Source organism: Antechinus flavipes, chromosome 1 (genome assembly GCF_016432865.1).
Source record: "Antechinus flavipes isolate AdamAnt ecotype Samford, QLD, Australia chromosome 1, AdamAnt_v2, whole genome shotgun sequence".
Taxonomy (NCBI): domain Eukaryota; kingdom Metazoa; phylum Chordata; class Mammalia; order Dasyuromorphia; family Dasyuridae; genus Antechinus; species Antechinus flavipes.
The window spans coordinates 354,344,766-354,364,102 of record NC_067398.1 but is presented as its reverse complement, the minus strand read 5'-3'; the positions used below and the strand labels follow the sequence as shown (position 1 = coordinate 354,364,102).

Below are 19,337 nucleotides of genomic sequence, written 5' to 3'. Positions count from 1 at the left end.
TTAAATCCTGCCAAATAAAGTGTTATGTTCCTAACATAACTAATCCTTTCTAAATGTGAAAAAAAGAAGCTAGATAGGCACAGTAAATACTACATTTGGAGTCAGGAAAATCTGAGTACAAATTCTTGCTTAACTAGTTGTGAAACCTTGGGCAAATCACAAATATAATATTTGTCTCAGTTTCTCCATTTGCAAAATAGAATTAATAACAGCATCTACCTCTCAAGGCTGTGAGGATCAAATGAAATTATAATTGTAAATAGTACAGTGTCTGGTACACGCTATATAATGTTAGCTATTAGTATTCATGTGAAAATGTTTGGAATGTTGTTTAGTTCTGAACTGATTTTGAAAATATAATTTAGAAGCATATGAGCTGAGTCTTGTATATTGTTCTGACCAGAATGTTCCAGTTATCTGTGATGTCAAACAATATCAACACCAGAAATCATTTGATCATTCAAAGGACTTTGAATATGCTGACTGCCATCAGTGCTATTCAGAGAATTTGTATTCATTCAAGAAGCAAAAGAATATTTATAAAAGAAGAAAGAAAAAACCAACTACCCCTGCAGGGCTGCTTTTCCTTTAAAAAATATTGATATATCTACCAATGAATATCAATATATCTGTCTACATATGTATATTCTATACATACTTCTATTTATCAATTCTTTTTCTGGACACAGTATCTTTGCTCATATATGCTTTATAGTTAATTTGGATATTTATAATAGATAAAATAATTTATTCACCCAAAGTTGTTTTTAAGCATACACATGAGGACTGGTTTCACTGGAAAATAAACTATTACATCTGGCTTCCTTAATAAAACTATTTTTTCTAGTCAATCCCTGGTTCAGAAAGTGAATTATTCCTTTCAGAATATTAAGATATATAAAGTAAATATAGCAGATACTTTAAAAAGAGCTGAAATGAACTTTAGAGACCATCTAACCCAATCCTCTAATTTTGAAGATGAGGAAATTAAGGTTCAAATTGGTAAAGAGATGAATACAAATTCATATAAGTCCTCATTGGCAGAATCAGGACTTCAACCCAGGTTTCTCCATTCTATTCTACATACTACCATACCAAAGCACATGCATGTTTGCTTTTGAAAAGTGATGACATTTAGAAATAGCAAGCTAAATCAGTTAAACAATCCATCCTAATAAAAGAAATATTTAATAAGGGTTTGCTCTGAACTAGGCATTGTGCTGAGTGCTGGGCATATCAAGTTAAAAAAAAATCCTCTGACCTCTGATGCCAAAAACTTATCTTTTAATCATAATATTAAATTAAATATTTGTCTTTGAAAAAATGAAAACCCATTCTCACATTTACTATAAATTTATCTATTTAATGACACTTCAAATTGATAAATGCAACCCAAATTAAAAAACTTTCCATATTAGTCATCTTTTATCATACTATGGTGAGAATAGCTTTAAAATTGATAGAAAGTAGGAGCAGCTAGTTGGTATAGTGGATAGAGCACCAGCCCTAAATTCAAGAGGACCTGAGTTCAAATCTGATGTTTGATATTTAATACTTCCAGGCTGTGTGCTCCTGGGCAAGTCATTTAACCCCAATTGCCTCAGGGGAAAAACTGATAGAAAATGTAATAAGCTATTATATAATACCTATTATACAGCTGGCTCTATGTTCAGCACTTTATAAATATGGCATTTGATTCTTGCAACAATCTTATGAGGTAGGTATTATTATCCCCATTTTTCAGTTAGGGAAACTGAAGCAAACTGACATTAAAAGACTTGCCCAAGATCACACAGCTATTTAGTGTTTGAGATAATTTTTGAAGAATTCCTAACTCCAGACTTATTATCACTTTTTTACTAAGTTCCATTTCTCTATTAATGTTTTTGTTTCCTTTTATTCGTGTTTTAAAACCAATTAAAATATAAATACAATTAGCTGAAATACATCTGTTATTCTTTTAGAAGCAGAAGAAGTTGTCTCAGAAGCTTATCTTTTAGTTACACTGAGTAGCAGACATTTCCTTAATTCTTCATATATTCACACATCTTCCAATTAGCCCTATTTTAAAAAACTTTATAGGAAGATCAGATTCTAGTTCCTATGAAGTCTCTTATGCAGATTTCACTTGACTCTCACTTGTGTGGAGCTCCTTTAAATTCATTGGTAGCTCTATAGACAAATTGGAGCAGCTAGGTGACAGTGGATAAAGTCCACTTGATCTTGGAGTCAGGAAGATTCATTTTCATGAGTTCAAATCTGAGCTTGTCACTTAATCCTGATAGCCTCCATTCCTTATCTGTAAAGAAAAAAAAAAATCAAGAAAGAAAAGTGACAAACCACCCCAGTATCTCTGCCAAGAAAACTCCAAATGGGATCATGAAGAATCAGATGTGACTAAAAAAAAAAAAAAAAAAAAAAAAAAAAACTCAACAAAAACAACTCTCATGGACAAAATACCCTACTTCATGCCAAGATCAGTGCTCAGTGCAGAGATTTTCTATACAAATACAAATAGAGCCCTGGCTCTTGAAGAATTCTCATCAAACTTCCTCCTTTTACCAGAAGGAAATAGAATAGGAAAACTTTATCAACTTTACCGAAGACCACACTTGTAGTAAGTATGGTGGCAAAGCAGTACTTGAAGTCAGTTCTTCTGATCCCAATTTCAGATCTTACTATACCATAACTCCCTTTGTTGGAACTAGTCATACCTATAAGTACCAACTTTAAGATTTAAGATTTAAGAACTATTGGACAAAGTTTTGTCATCATGCATCATCCATTATTTAAAAAGATCTGACTTTAGTCCCAACAAGCTGCCATTTGCAAAAAGTTAGCCTGCAAATATATGAAGAAGTGCTGAGAATCTGCTGAAAGAAGATGAACCGAATGCAAAGAAATTGCCAAATATTTGACTAGAGAATAACTGAATAAAAATAGGAATGACATAAGTTGTAAGTACTTCTTGAATTTAAAACATTTTGTATTCTTGTAATAAGAATATTTATATAATTTTAATTGTTTCTATGTCCTTTGGTTATGTTAGCAATATTATGTCTTTAAGCAAGGAGATTCCCTTATCTTGTGATTCTATGTATAAGTCACCTGAATCAAAGTAAAGGTTGCCCATCTGTACTTAACATCACCATCTTGTGGTGATGCCCTCAAATTGCAAATGTGTTTCCTAGAGTTTCAGAAAAACATCTTAAAATCAAATGCCTGACAGATAAATTATAATATGTTGAAAAGTTAGTATTATAGAATTAGGGAAGTTCCTAGAGATCATTCAAATCTTTATTTCAGAGGTATGGAAACTAAGACACAGAACACTTAAGTGATTTGTCCCCAGGAGAATGGTTTATTGGTAGTAGAAGTTCTATGAAGGTCTGTTAACAACAATATCAGTATTATTTACACTAATTTTTTTCCTTGGAGCAGACACCATATCTTTGTGACTCTGCCAGTGTCCATCATAGTACTGGGCATATAACAATCAATATTAATTGACTGATTGAATCTAGAGCCAGTGTCTATCCTGTTTTTTTCAATACCAACCAGAACCATTTTTCTATCTTCTCAGTTCTCTACGAAAAGAAAACTCCCCATTATACTAACATAAACAATAACCTGATCATCGGCAATCAAGGTGAAATGGTTGGAAAGAGTCTTAGATTAGGCAGGAGAAATAAGATCAGGTCATGGTTCCACAACTAATAAGCCTTGAGTTTGGGAATGTGCCATTCAGAGACTTATCAAAGGAGAGTGTTATACTAGTAGATGATCTCTAGGGTCTATTTCAGCTCTAATATTAAAAATAATCCACATTAAGGTTTGCAAAGTGCTTTCTTTGTCATCCTGTGAGGAATGTCACCATTGACATTTGATTTTGTCGATCATGAGATTTTTAAAAGCCATCTAATGCATCCTCTTCATTTTACAGGTGAGCAAAGTGAAGTCCAGAGGAAGAGTGACTTGTCCATCTTGATATAACTAAAAAATATGGGTGCCAGGAATCAAAAATCTATTTCCTGACTCCTAGTTCAGAGTTGTTTCCATTATATATTGTAAAAAGTAAATCAGAAAAAATGCAAAGAAGGGATTTTTTGCATTCTTTCTTTGCTGAGTTACTTCAGGGCTCCTGGGTTGTTTATAATCTTTAATTCTAGTTTGTGTCCAGATAATCTCTCCAATGTATAAGCATCATTCTTGTTTCCCCAATCATATTTTATACGTCTTGAGAACAACCATCCTAGTTAGAATGAAAAGCACAACTTTCTGGGTTCTAATCTCATCTTTGACAGCGCGAATTTGGTCAAGTTATTTTATCTCAATTATCTCAGTTTTAAAAAGAAGTTAAACTCATTGACTTCTAAAATCCTCCTCAGTTCTAGTTGATTGAATTAAAGAATAAGTGAAGACATTCATTAAATGCTTACCACATGCCAAGGGCAGCTAGACGGTAGAGTCAATGGAGTGTAAAAAGTTAGGAATAACTGATTTCAAAGTTAGTCTCAGATATTTTTTAACTGTGTGATTCAGGAAGATCAGAATTCAAATTTGACCTGAGACACAGAACAGGACTGGACAAAAACAATAATCAATACCCAGAGGGGGACCAAGAGCAAAACTGCCATTAAGCCATGATCTTCTGATATAGACAGGTTTGTCAAGAATTTGTGATTCATGGGAAAATGGTCAGAAGAAGAACGCAAAGGCTAGATGACTACAACAGAGGGATTGGAATAGATCCCTTCTGAAAGACCTTTCCAAATCTATATAAAGGATTCTATGACTATCAATTGCAATGGAATTTTATAAGAAATATTCTATATCTTCTGAAATGCCTAGTATAGTGCTGAAAATATGTAGGCACTCTGAAAATATATGCTAATTGTTTTAGTGGTTCTTTCATGTCCTCTGGTTCTTTCCCTCTGTCTTGGGAACACCCAATTTTTCATAGCAGCAGTAATTAAATGGTTTGCACTTTCCTATAAACAGTGATTTGTTTTTATTTTCCACTGCTTCTCTACTTGTGTTTTCTAATTTGTTATAGTTGAAAGAAAATGGTCTAGTGAATAACACTTAAATGGTTAAAATATATGTATGTATGGTCAAATAGAAAGAAATCTTTGCATTATTATTACATCAGTTTCCATAATGCCTTGCACACATTTGGGTATTTAATCGGTGTTCATATATAATGAATGGAATTCAGCAAAAGTAAAAGTTTTATGATTCTGCCACATATTCAAGATCAGTGATCTATTATTATGCCAGGAGAAGAATGACACTTAGGATATACTTAACAATGCCTTTCATGAGCACCATAGATTAGAACCTGTTCCTGAGAGAAGCAGGGCTGGCTTGGACTTCCACTCCTTCAGAAGGAATTAAGGATGCAATCTTTAATGTCTGCTAAGTCGGCCACAAGGGACTGTGTTTCAATGTATCATCCAAAAGCCATTCTTCGACCTAAGCCGACCATGCTTCCCACCCCATCATTCTTGCTCAGAGTCTTACACAATCCAGATCCAAATTTAGGGAGTGGGGCGCGCGGGCTTCCAGCCTACTGCTGCAAGTCAGCAAAATGAGCTCACCTGACTCCCTGGGGGCTGATGAACAGCTTGGAGTTTCCAGGCAGCCCTTGATGTGATTTGAAATCCACTTGAAATTACCTCTGACTGGAAAATTTTCATCTACAAAAGAGAAGCTTAATCAAAGTTAGCCTCCCTTTCCGAAGACATATTTTGTAAAAAGTCTGCTTTTAGACTCTGAATCTGTCTTTACTGAATGACCAATAAGGGAAAAACTAGCCCCATCTAGCCAGCTTTAACCTGTACATTTAAGATTGTTTGCCAGTATGAGATGTGCATAGATTCTACTTCTGTGTGTTTTTTCTCCTAGGTCCTACCCTGACCAAGGCTCATGTGAAAACAGCTTCCCTCGGATTAGCAGGAAAGGCCAGGTCTCCCTTGCTTCCAGTGTCAGTACCCACAGCCCCTGAAGTGTCTGAAGAAGGCCATAAGCAGCCAGAGGATCCAGCCAATGTAAGAATATTTTTTCAGTCTACTCACTAGCACCCATGACTTGAAGTATAACTATGAGGAGAGACAACCCTTACAATTATTTTTTTCTTCTTTGTACTTGATGATTAGAATAATAGTTAAATGACTAGAATATAAACTCATTTCAGGAATTTATTTTTTTTAAATCAGGACATTGAATTAGGTTCTACAACCTCATTTTCTTTACCTTCTACATCTATATAGTAACATTGTCAATGATATTTGTTTACTAAGGCAAGGAAATATATTAATTAAGGTCTTAGAGAAAGATTTTCAACAACAATAAAAAAATGGCCACAGAAAGGATTTATATTTAATAGAAATAATAATAGCTAGCATTTATATGGAATTTTAATTTTTGCAAGGTGTTTCACAAATATTATGGATTTACTGTAAGAACAACCTTGGGAGGTTGGTGATATGAATTATTCTCATATAACAGACAAGAAATTTGATTCAAACAGTTTAAATAACTTGCTCACAAGCTTTGTTTTGATCTTTTGAGAGTTTTTTTGAGTTTTGAGCTCACAAGCTCAATTTGAGAGTTAATTTGAACTCATATTTTCCAAAAATCCAATTTCAAAATTCTATTTACTGTATCATCTTTTGTTGTTCTTTGGTCATTTTTCATTTTAGGTTGTTCTGCCTAACTTTTTGTGACACCATTTGGGCTTTTCTTGACAGAGATAGTAAAATGGTTTGCCATTTCCTCCTCCAGCTCATTTTATAGATGAGGAAAGTGAGGAAAACAGGGTTAAGTGACTTGTCTAGGATCACACAGTTAAATATCTGAGACTAAATTTGAACATACAAAGATGAGTCTTTCTGATTTCTGGCCTGGCCCTCTATCCTCTGTGCCACCTTACTGTCCAAATATAGTTTTATTCCCACTTCACCCCACACACACACACAATGTCTTATTATTATTAGCTGGCATTTGCATAGTCTTTTACATTAGCTATTTTTTAATTAGTTTTTTAAAGGCAGATTAGAAATATTAGCCTAATTTCCATAGTTTCCTTTCAAAATATTTGGCTGTATATCTGGGCTTAGCCATATGTTTTGCTTTTTACTGGCTTGTGTGTAAATGCTTCCTGAATCATCAAAATTACTAGAACTAAGTGACTGGGAGTGAGAAAATCTACAATGGGAAAAAAAAAAAAAGAAAGCTAGAAGAGGAACTTTAGAGACACAAAGAAACACAAAGGAGATATCAAGAAAATAGAAGGGAAATGGAAGTCACTAATAGAGGTGGGAGGAAGGAGTATTATTTCCCCAGGAAAGAAAGAATCAAACAAAAAGTAATTGTTTGAAAATAATAGAAAATAAGAAAGGGAAAACAGATAAAGGAATTAGATAAAAATAAAAAGCTAGAGAAACAAAATGAATTATAAAAAAGATGAAAGAAGCTTGTGCTTATGGAACATATGGAAAATATCTTAGAATAGATTTCAGAGGGAAAAACATAATTTCAAAGGGCTAAAGAAGTAGTACATTAGATCTGCTGGGACAGAAAAAGGGAATTAGAGGAGAAGAAAGAAGACAAGAAAAACTAATTTGAATTATGTTATGCCATTTCATTTGGATCTTATTCCAACATGTATTATAGAATGAAAACAAACAACCAAACTTTGTAACAGCTTCTGCTCACTATATGCATAGATGCTGATTTTGCATAGCATGCAAATAATATCGACATGGATAGCACAACACTGTCAAAGAGTAGTTTCAGATACATAGCAAGTTGTGGGCAATAGTACCAACTTTTATTTTTCTTTTTACAAAATAATTTAATTGAAGCAGAACATGAGGATGCATTGCATTCCCAGGGCTTTTTGCTCAGCCATGATATAGTATATAGAATACTAGAAACAGCAAGACCTGAACTGGAAATCTATGTCTGATCTTCCTAAGCTATGTAATCATGGGCAACCATCCTGAGCTTCAGTCTCATCTGTAAAATGATGATAATAATACCTCCATGCAGGATTATTATAAATCCCAAATGAGAAAGTGTATATAAGACATTTAGCTAATGTAAAAGACTATGCAAATGCCAGCTAATAATAAGACATAGGAATTTTGGAAGGAAATGTGATTTTGTCAATCAGTGTAGGAAACCTTGGTTGAGGGATATTCCTTTTTTGATATGGATATAACTTATATTAGGGAACTTTTAACCATACAGAGAATAAATCTGTTTATGAAGTATCTCATTCCATGATATATCAACCAATAGTCTTGTACCTAAAGTTAGCCATAATGAAAATAATGACTAGCATTTAAATGGTATTTTTAAGGCTGCAAAGCCTGTTGCATGTTATTTTATTTGATCATCACAGCAACTCTATGAATATATGCTATTATTATTCTTCCCAATTATTATGAAGAAATAAGCAGACAGAAGTTAAGTGATTTGTTCAGTCATAGTTAATTGTTTGAGGAAGGGTTTTATCTCAAGTTTTTTGACTCTGAGCCTAATATCTACAGTACCACCTCCTTCAATAAACATAGTACTCAGAGGTGATGTTACCAGTTGCTGCTGTTGTTCAGGGGTTTTAGTCAAATCCAACTGTTCTGAACCTCATCTTGGTTTTCTTGATAAAGATAATGGCAAGGTTTGCCATTTCCTTCTCCAGCTCATTTTACAAATGAGGAAATTGACCTGTACCCACCACGAAGATGGAAAATGAGACAAGTATGTTGAATTTAGAAAACTAAGCATTGGCTAGACCCTGGGCCAGAAATCAGAAAGACTCATTTTCCTGAGTTCTAATATGGCCTCAAACATTTAATAGTTGTGTGGTTTTGGGCTTATTTGCCTCAGTTTCCTCATCTATAAAATGAGCTGGAGAAGGAAATGGTAAACTATTTCAGTATCTCTGCAAAAAAACCCTAAATGGGGTCATGAAAAATTGATCACAGCTGAAAAATGACTGAACAACAACCACAAATACAGATAATTCATGATTTTAAAAATCTAGATATTAAGATGTGACTTTAACCAAATCATTTTATTTCTCAGGACTTCAAGTTTTTATCAGTAAGATGATGATACTTGAATAGATAGATCAATTACTTTTATATATATTTGTGCAGATAATGACCTTAATTTATTCCTTTTTTGCCGTAGAGTGATAGAGTTCATGGTTAATACTTGTGTGACTAGTCACAGGGTACCAATTCCCACAAGTGCTTTGGATTTAAAGATTAGGTTAAGAGGTCAGGAGAAAAAGAGAAGGTGTGCAATTCTCTCAGATTCTAGCTCAGTTCTACTACCTGGTAATAAACTTGGAAAAAAAAATGTTCAAAATAAAACTTAGCTCATGTCTAGAGTATATCCAAAAAAAAGATTAACGGGCTCCCTTCTAGAAATTGTTTTTGCTCTTTGTGACCCCAGTTGAAGTTTTCTTGACAAAGATATAAGAAGCATTACCATTTTCTTCTCTAATTTATATAACTGATGGGAAAATTGAAGTAAACAAGGGTAAAGGGCATATACCTACTGTCTGAGATCCTATTTGAACTCAGAACTCCAAAAAATAGTGCTATTTTGACAAATATGTTTATGTGGTCAGTTGACATCCAATTGAAATTCCTGAATTCTCAAATGTCATAAGGTTGTTACTAGATTTAGAAACATCCATTCATTCTTTAGGATTGCTGATCAATGTCTTGTTTTCAGAGAAGAAACGGAAAGGAGAAGACAGGGATCAGGAACTCAGGTTCACTTAAGCAAATACAGGATCTGATTGTCACATGTTTGTAGCCATCCTTAATACTTAGAAGAAGAAGAACAAAAAGTTGCATCTCACCCTTTTCTGGAAATCTAAGAAAGGGTGTAGATGGGTTCTAAGAAAGGCAAGACACAAAGAGAAAAGCTGGAATTATTTGTACTTCTCTTTAGAATCACCAAGAGAGGAAATTCATCTTGGCTTCATCTTTTTTTCCTTAATTTATTATTTATTTTTAACATTTTTTCTTTCTTTCTTTTTTTTGTTATTCCAAAGTCTCTCCTTCCCTCTAATTCCTATTCCACTCATTGAGAAGGCAAGCAATAAAATATCAATCATTCATGTAAAATTTTGCAAAATCTATTTCCATATTAGTTATGTCACCAAGAAAGCAAGAAAAATGAAATGAAAATTTTATTTTAATTTGAATTCAGAATTTATCAGTTCTCTCTCTGTGGATAACTAGCATTTTTCATCATGAGTCCTTCAGAACTGTCTTGGATCACTATTGCTCAGAATAGTAAGTCTTTCATAGTTGATGATTGTTACAATATTATTATTACTATGTACAATGATTTCCTGTGTCTGGTCATGATGCATCAATTCATATAGATATTCCCAGGTTTTTCTAAAACCTGGTTATCATCTTTTATGATACAACAGTATTCCATCACAATCATATATCCCAATTTATTTGACTATATTCCAATTGATGTGCATTTTCTTAATTTCCAATTCTTTGCCACCAAAAAAAAAAAAAGATCTGCTATGAATATCTTTGTACATACAGATCTTTTTTCCCTTTTTCTTTTACCTTTTTGGGATATAGACTTAGTGATGCTGCTGAGTCAAAGAGTTGCTTAATTTAACAGACCCTTGGGAAGGGTTCCAAATTCTTCTCCAGAATCATTGAACCAGTTCACCATTTCACCAGCAGTTAGTGTCCCAATTTCTTTCACATCCCCTCCAGCATTTGTCATTTTCCTTTCCTATCAGATTATGTGTGAGGTGGGACTTCAAGTTCTTTTAATTTATATTTTTCTAATTAACAGTGATTTAGAGCTTTGTTTCATTTGATTATAGATAGCTTTGACTTCTTTTTCTGAAAACTTCCTGTTCATAGTTTTTGACCATTTAGGAATATGGGAATGGCTCTTATATTTATAAATTTGACTCAGTTCAATACATATTTGAAAAAAGCATTTATATTGCTTCATTGTCTATAATACTATTTAAGAAAATATAGTTTCCCTGATTTGACTCAGTCTTGAATCAACTTAAACTGTGATTCTCTTTCCCTTTAGTCATAGGGAAACACAAAGTACATATCCATCAGTACTGAGATGTAATCAGAATTATACTGATATCACCTCTGACAACTGTTAAATTTTCAGTGTGAGCATTTACACCTCTTGATTTGGTGAACAGTGAATTGATCAAAATAGTGAATTGGGGAGTGATTTATTGCTAGTTGTATAAAATTAAGAAAGTAATGAAGAAAATGTTAATGGTATGTATCAAACTCAAATGTCATCCAATTATTAAACATTTTTCAGGATATGCCTTCAGCAATAATATATGCCCATTTCCATGGGAAATGCCCCATTTCGGATAAATGTCCAAGTTCTGTGGGTGGGAGGACTTAATCAGGAGGTTCCTGAATAGATCCCTTATACACTAAACTATTCAATGGATCTTTGGTTGGTTAGGTCACATGAATAGTTCACACTAGAACAGAAGCCAAGGTTAGCCTTTTTAACCCATATACCATTATTATGAATAGTGATTATGAAAAACAGCTCCAAACCAAGACAGCTTCTGGCAAATATCTACCTTTGGTCTCTGAGTGAACTAAGTGACTATGGCTGATTTTATCTTTTGTCACATACAAATAATTTAAGCACACAGATATTGCTTCAATCATTTGCTAAATAGACCTAAAGGAGTACTGGAGATTATCAAGAAATCTCCTTCCCTTGATTTAGATATGAGGAGTTAAACTTGATAATCTTCTAAACTTCCTTCCAGCTCAAACACTGTTTCTAAAGCCATGAGCACTTGTGTAAGAGCAGAGACATTGCAAGAACAATAAATATGGGCATAAGTTTTCATTCAAGAATATCACTTGATTTTAAAAATAATTCATTACTTCAAAAGGTTTATGACTTAAGTAATATCAGTGTAGCTTCACTGATACAGAGCTCAGCTCATTTACATCTTAGGTAAATGATTTCATGTTTTTCTTTAGCACTAATATCCCCATTTCTCAAATGAGGAAACTGAGGTAAGAGGTTAAATGATTAGCCCATGGCCAAATAGTATGTCGGAGGCAAGTCTTTTTGAAGCTAAATTGAGTCTTTTCTACAGTGCACAGTGTAGCTGCCTCTCAAAGATTGGGTTTTAGCCCTGGATCTTTTCCAGGACTTCCCAGACTAGTATACTACCCAGTAGATTATACTTCATTATATAATTATAGGGCCTTTCAATATAGACATTTCAGTCTCCACTGTCGATTTCAAAGGAAGAAATTATTTTTTAACATCTGCTAGAAGTTTAATGACTCAGTTAAACATTGCTTAGGGAATTTGGGAGATTTCCTGGCAAAGTAGGAAAAAATAAACAACCCAAATTGGAAACCAAGAGACCTGGAGTAGAATTGTATTTTCAATAAATACCAATTGTATGATCATGTTCTCCAAGCCTCAGCTTCTTTTTCTGTAAAATGTCAATCATAATATTGGAATTCTAATATTTGTCCTACTTAGGTCACAAGTTTATAAGTGGAATTATTTTTATATCTTAAATATGATATATTTGTGGGAGTTATTTTTTCCTATAACTTGTCCTTGGGTCAAGTGACAAACTGTGTCTATTGTCAAAGGATTAGTATAGTTAAATGCAAACAAGCTCAATACAAGGTTGAATTTTTCAGCCACAGAAATCCTTGGAACCTCTATGTTAAATCTATAATAGAACAGTTGTGACCTGTATTAGTGCAATGAAAAAAGGATATCCATACTACCAAAAATAACATCCTTCAAGTTATTTTTGAGACATTTCAGTCACATCTGACTTGACCCCATTTGGGGTTTTCTTGGCAAAGGTATGGGAGTGGTCTGCCATTTCCTTCTCTAGATCATTTTACAGATAAGGAAACTGAGGCAAACAGGATTAAGTGACTTACCCAGAGTCACATAGCTAGTGTCTAAGTCTAGATTTAATCTTAGAAAGATGAGACTTCCTGACTCCAGGCCCAGTACTCTATCACTTCCCCATTTAGAAGCCCAATTGAAGGATGACATAGTGCTGAATTCATAGTACATTTATAATAGGCTAGGAGTTGATCAGACAGACCTGTCTATTCAATTGATGCCTCTATGTACTTTCTCAAATTGATGAAATCATAGGAAGGGGAAAGTAAAAAAATGAAAAGATGGGCCTGTGTTAAACAAAGTAGACACACAGAATATGAACAGTCTGTTTGCCCTTTTAGGAAGTTTGAAGTTATTTTTGATATAATTAGAAAACTAGTCTTTGACTGGTCAAGGATGGGCCATGCCATTGCTGGCTAAAATAAATAAATAAATAAAAAGCACATTCTCCAAAGTTAAGGCAAGGATAGCTTTAAAGAATTAATAGAGATACTGTTCCCCCAAAAATTGGGGAAAAAATCCTGTTTTTCAGATATTATGTTTCATTTTTTCCTTTACAGCCTCCCTGATTTGGCTGTAAGAGTTTTTCTATCCTCCCATTTTCATAATCCATGACTTTTTTAGAACTTTTAAAAGAACTATTCACCCATTAAAGGACACTGCCCCTGTCAGGATTCAAAGCAAAATAGAGGCCGTGTATAGAAGTACCTCTGACTAGTGTGAACCTTGGCAGCAGAGAAGAGAGCCAGTTATATATTTTTAAGAACAAATTCAATCTGGCATTTAGGAGTTGAGCTGCAAAGATCAGGTCAAGAGATCTCATAGGAATCATCTGCCCTGAAGATATCTTGAACTGGTGGAAGGAAGGAGACAATATAAGGATACTTCAAGAAAATAAAGTGTATTGGAGTCTTGTAGTACCAGAAGCATAAGTTGTTTTAACAACATATGCTTTTTGTTAGCATCATTAGCAACTTACTCTGTGTGTGACAAATCTTCTAAATAATGTTCTGTGTATTTATAAAACTATATATCCTAGATTTATGGGGGGTGGGAGAAGGGGAATAATTTAGAGGCACAGTTCTATGCCATATAAAAAATGCTTTTTCTTTGAGCTAACTATATCTAAGGGTTGACTATTAAAAGCAGGCTTACTAGTAGGGAATCATAAGATCTACTCTTAGAGTGAAGAATCTCAGACTTTATTTTAATTTAAAATAGGTCACATCCTTCTAAGGGACCAACTTGTGAGTGTGAATTGTGAATTTTTACAGGTTGATATTCAACAGTTCTATCTATAAATATTTCCAGTTTTGGCAGAACCAATTTCGCTTATTGGCAAACTATTTAAAATTAAAACTTCCCATATTGTATATAGAATAGAAGAAATGAAATATAAATCATTACTATGAGTTATGACTAGATGTGAAATCACGAAATCAGAGTTAGAAGGTTAGCAGAGGTGTCAGCACATAGTAACTACATTATAGCCTATGGTAGCCTGAACCAAATTAAGATGCATTTGGTAAATGTTTAACAAAATAAATAAAAAATATAATAGATCATAGATAATGTTAATATATGTTTTTCTAAGTTGATATTCAGCTCACATATTCAGTTCACAGTGATCTTTATGTATGGCTTAGTGGCCCCCAGTTTCTACTTGAATTTCACATCACTGGTCTAATTTTTTTAGACCATTTGATATGTTTCTGCCTTTTACGATATCTACCCAAAGTGACTCTCTAACCTCAACTTGAAGATCCCCTTTCTATAAAGTTCCAATTCATTCCTGAACAAATGTAAATTTAAGGATTTCTTTATCACATTTTATCTTCCTGTGGTAGCTTTAGGTAGTTTTGTGACTAAAATTTTTCTAAGGAAGACAACATTGTGCCAAGGAAAGATTGACCTGAGTTGGAGGACCTGGGGTCAAATCTCCTCTACTTATGTGATCCTGGCTATTTTGCTTAACTTCCAGAGTCTGTTTTCTTATTTGTAATGCCAGGGAGCTGGATTTTTTTACAGCTTCTGAGATCTATGGAACTATGATCCTATAATAGAAGGCTATCAAAGCTTTTGCAGTAACACCGAGTTGAACTGTATGAGACTAGATTATCTCTATCTCATTGGAACTTTATTACTTTATTATTCCTTCAGGGCCTAACATGCACTGATGCCTTGCTTTCTCTCTTTTCACAGGTGTATGAGCAGGATGATTTGAGTGAACAAATGGCAAGTTTGGAAGGGCTAATGAAGCAACTCAATGCCATCACAGGCTCAGCCTTCTAAAACTTGAGAATTCAGGAGGTGGATTATCCAGGACAATGCAGCATATCAGGATTTCATTCACAGAAACGATGTGCCCACAAACACCTGCACACACAAAACACATCACCTGATCCCCAGTACTGTCTAGTTAAAGGAATATCCTCAAGTGGTCTGGAGAGGTACCTGCCACCCATGTAATGCCCATTGTGCATCTCAAAGTTCTCAAAGTCAAAGACAACGCCAAGATCAACAACCAAGGAGTGTCTCTCGCAGCAAGGTCAAAGTTAAAGTCTCTGGAGTACCTCTAGCCCTTGGCTTTGAGTCATGAGCCACGCAGACTGCATTCCCATAAGTAATGCATCTGTTTCCCGTAATCTGGGCCTGCAATTCTGTAGGTTTTTTTTGTTGTTTTGTTTTGTTTTTAATATGTCAGTCTAGTTTTACAACATACAAGTGCATTATTTAAACCTGTTCCATGTCACCGTAAAATCAGCGGAGATCACTTGTCTTTTACTTTCAACCACAAAGCATCCCTGGGAAATTCTCACTACACAGCACCAAAGGATTGGATGTATTCCCCAACAGCACAACAAAAAAATAAACAAAAACAAAAGAGACAGCGAATGCCTATTGTTTTATAACTCAGTCATTCATCTTGCACAAGTGGTGGGTATTAGCAAGTGGCTGTAAAAATTCACCCGTTTTCCTCAAGTATTTGTATATCTACTCTTGGTTAGCATTTATGTCTGGAGAACAGAGAATAGAAACATAAAAAATCTGCAATGGGTGGCATCCTGCCAGCTACAGTACGTTTTTGGAACGAGGATACAATATGCAATCTTCTCAGACACACGGTAATTATGAGCTTAAGCTTGTAACAGAACACTTTTCAACATGGGTGGCGTCGGGGCCATTCCACACTGTGATGACATTTCAAAGCTTCCCCAAGGCCATCCTCCTCCAGGCCCCCAGGCAGGACTGAGGTTCCTCCCTCTTCCCCAGAGACTCCATCCTCCCCAAGAGATGGCTGACTTCACACTTTGCCTGGCAAGCATACCGGAGATCTCTGCACTACTTGCCAGAAACAGCAAACTCCTGAAGTGCAGACCAGAAGGAAGCAAAGGCAGAGTTCTTCCCTCAAGAGGACTGCCTCCTTGGGGCCTTCCTGACTCTCCTGACAGGTCCGGGAAACAACTGGCCCTGGATGCGCAGTAGCCACTGGTGACCGCTGGGGCCTGTGTTGGAGGTGATCTCCACGCCGTCAGGGAGGGAAAGGCCCCATTTGACACTTATGAAACTTCATAAATCCAATGGAAGCTTTTCAAAGTTGTGTCTCATGATTCAGGAAGTGTTTCCAAGTGGCATCTTCATTCTCTGCTAGAATTTTAACTTTATATTACCGTGTTTATCGACAACTCTTAACTGGTTGAATTAAGAACATTTTGTGTGTACACTTTCAGTTGCTGAATTTTCAGCCAGCATTCAGAGTTAATCCCTGTTTATGCAGCTGAATCACCAAAAGGGAGCTAATTTGCATATTTATCAGTTAGGAGACTGCAAAACCCAATAAGAAAGTTTCAGCTGAATTATTCCATTCAGCTCTGCCTTTGATTTCAAGCTTGAGTGGGTCATAATTTTAAAAGAGCATGGAAGGGATAGGATCTTTACAACCTAATAGCTCCTTTTATTAGGTGGGTAATTATATACGAATCCCTGAATGAAATATTTTGAGCAAAATGGCAACGTAACAGAAGTAATAATTCAGATTATTTTTTTACAGTTTTACGTCAGGAAGGAAATCTGATATCAAAAAGAGAGCTCATTCAAATCATTCATTAGAAAATCTAATCCATTTGTGAAATTGTTCCTTCAACAAGAGTGCTGGTTGTTTTTCAATTTGCTAAAATTTTATTTAAGTCCTTCTTAAGAATTATGTACTATTACCTTGTACGAGGGCATTTGATCCTATTTTTGTTGGACATCAAGGGTATTTGGGAATCTGGAATTCTGGCCCTTTGGAATGGGGCCTTCCCTATGCTAGCATTCAACCAATCAATCCCTTTAGAATCAACCAACCCACTTTGATATAAAGATAATAAAAAATAATTTTATTTTGTCCTCAATCAAGTTCCTCATTGCCCAGTGACAGTCTTCCTTACTTTTAAAGTCATAGCATAGCAGCATGGCCTTAAAGGTACCCAATCCCCGCCAATGATGTCCTAAGTTTTCAAGGTTTGTTTAGTTCCTACATCTAAAATCCAAGGCATTTAGCTTTCTACTATGTCAGATGAGCGTAGGCAGTTCTAAAGAACTGGCTAGCATTTTCATAAAAATTCTCACTACTTCCAATCCAGGCTAATCATCTTTGGAATATGAGATGGAAATGTTAGAACAATTCAGATCTTTTTGATTTGGTTTTGGATGAGTTCTGGATATGGGAGACAGTTTGGAGAATTTGTTTCAGAGGCCTTGTGTTTTCTAAATGTTCTTGGTTATTGTTCATTATTTTTAAACGTTAAAATGTTTTTTGTGGTAGTGGTAAAGTCTCACTAAACAGTGGTAAAATAAGTGTCCGTGCCAGGCCTTAGTGTAGAGGACAAGTCAAAGAGTCTAACCATGAGATACAAGTTCTTTAAGCCCCAAATCCATATGGCTGATGTAGCATAAGTAGAACTGTGGTTCCCCAAACCATTCCTGGAAGGCTACAGCTTACCTACTCAGGGTTTTCAGGTAACTCTTTAATTTTCCCAGTCCCCTAATCTCTTGACAAGAAGTAACCTGTGAATGGTGGAAGTGACCTCTGTTTTGCTCCAGCTCCCAGTTGAGTTTAGGCAGTGTCAGATTTTTTAAACTCATAAATCTCTGAGTCCCATAGGGTTCCACTTGACAGCTAAACCAGATACTCCAGCACTGGGATTTAAATACAACTTGGCAATATGCCCTCTGACCCCACATTCACAGAAACCAAACTATCAGGCAAGCACCTATTTCTGAGGAGAGGAGTTATTTTCCTTTTTATTTATTTATTTTTTAACAGATAGGAAAGTTTTTTTCCCAAGAAACTTCTATTTTTTTGGGAAAAGCAAATATAGAGAGCTCAAAATGAGTAAAGTACATTTCAGTGGTATGGTAGCCAAAAGTTAAATAGTTCTTTGTAACATACGTTCAATAACTACCAAGCTGTAGCATTTCTGTTCATGTAATAGAAACATGTTACTGACATTTTTAAAGTACTTCATCTTTAAGCAACAATCAGTTATGTACCATAACTTTAAACCCTAATAAATTTGAGAAAAACAAATCAGCTTAGGATCCTAAGAGGTGAATCATAATGGTATATTGTCTTGTGGTGGGAATGGAATCTGCTAGTCCCTTTAAGTAAATTGTTATTCATATTAATGGGCTATTTGGTGGCTTGCCCAGGTGGAAACAAATGGAATTTTAAACTTCATGACAATAACCACTTAGCTTGGACTCAGAGTTCATAGTCAATATCCAGGACCATAAAAATTGGTTCTTGCTTTGCCAATCAAGGACCCCCACTATAGGGGATCCACTGAGCCTGCCCAGGAGACTACTACAGCTTATTCTTGATATTGGCTCATTAGGTTGGATTCAACTGAATGAGCTTCCAAAAATCTTGCTATAACTTAATAGAGGAGTTTTCAGATGGCAACTGGGTTGCTATTCCCAGAAAACCATTCTGCCTCCTAAGTCCTGCCTGAATAAAAAAGTAGTCCAGACTTAGCATTCCCTGAAGTGTGTCTGCTTGTACTTTATGAACAAGTCAGGAAAACAAAGACAGTGCATAGCCTCTCAGCTGTGTCCATATGTTTTTGTATTTTCTTTTTTTTTGTTTTACAACAAAAATCAACCTTCATGAGCTTCCAAACAGATACAAAGCTGGGCCTAGTCCCCTGCTTTTGTCCTAAATCATATCATGAATTCCCCATTACTGAGATGCCCAAATTAGTATTCTGCCTCTGCCTACTTAGGCCAGTGCTAAAGAGAGCTCACAAAATAGTAGAGACCCAAGGCAGTTTATGAAATCAAATCTGCACAAGAATTCCTTTGTTGTCATTTCTAGAACAATGTGTCTCATAGCTATTTAC

General features: G+C 35.1%; 1 protein-coding gene across 1 annotated transcript in view; it reads left to right on the top strand.

Moving 5' to 3' along the window:
* DCC (DCC netrin 1 receptor) overlaps positions 1–15,246 on the top strand; it is a 233,288-nt gene extending 218,042 nt beyond the window's left edge. The window contains exons 15-16 of the mRNA XM_051973301.1: positions 5,908–6,050; positions 15,157–15,246. Of these exons, the coding sequence (XP_051829261.1) occupies positions 5,908–6,050; positions 15,157–15,246 (233 nt within the window). The remainder of the gene's footprint in view (positions 1–5,907; positions 6,051–15,156) is intronic.
* The last annotated feature ends 4,091 nt before the right edge of the window (positions 15,247–19,337 follow it).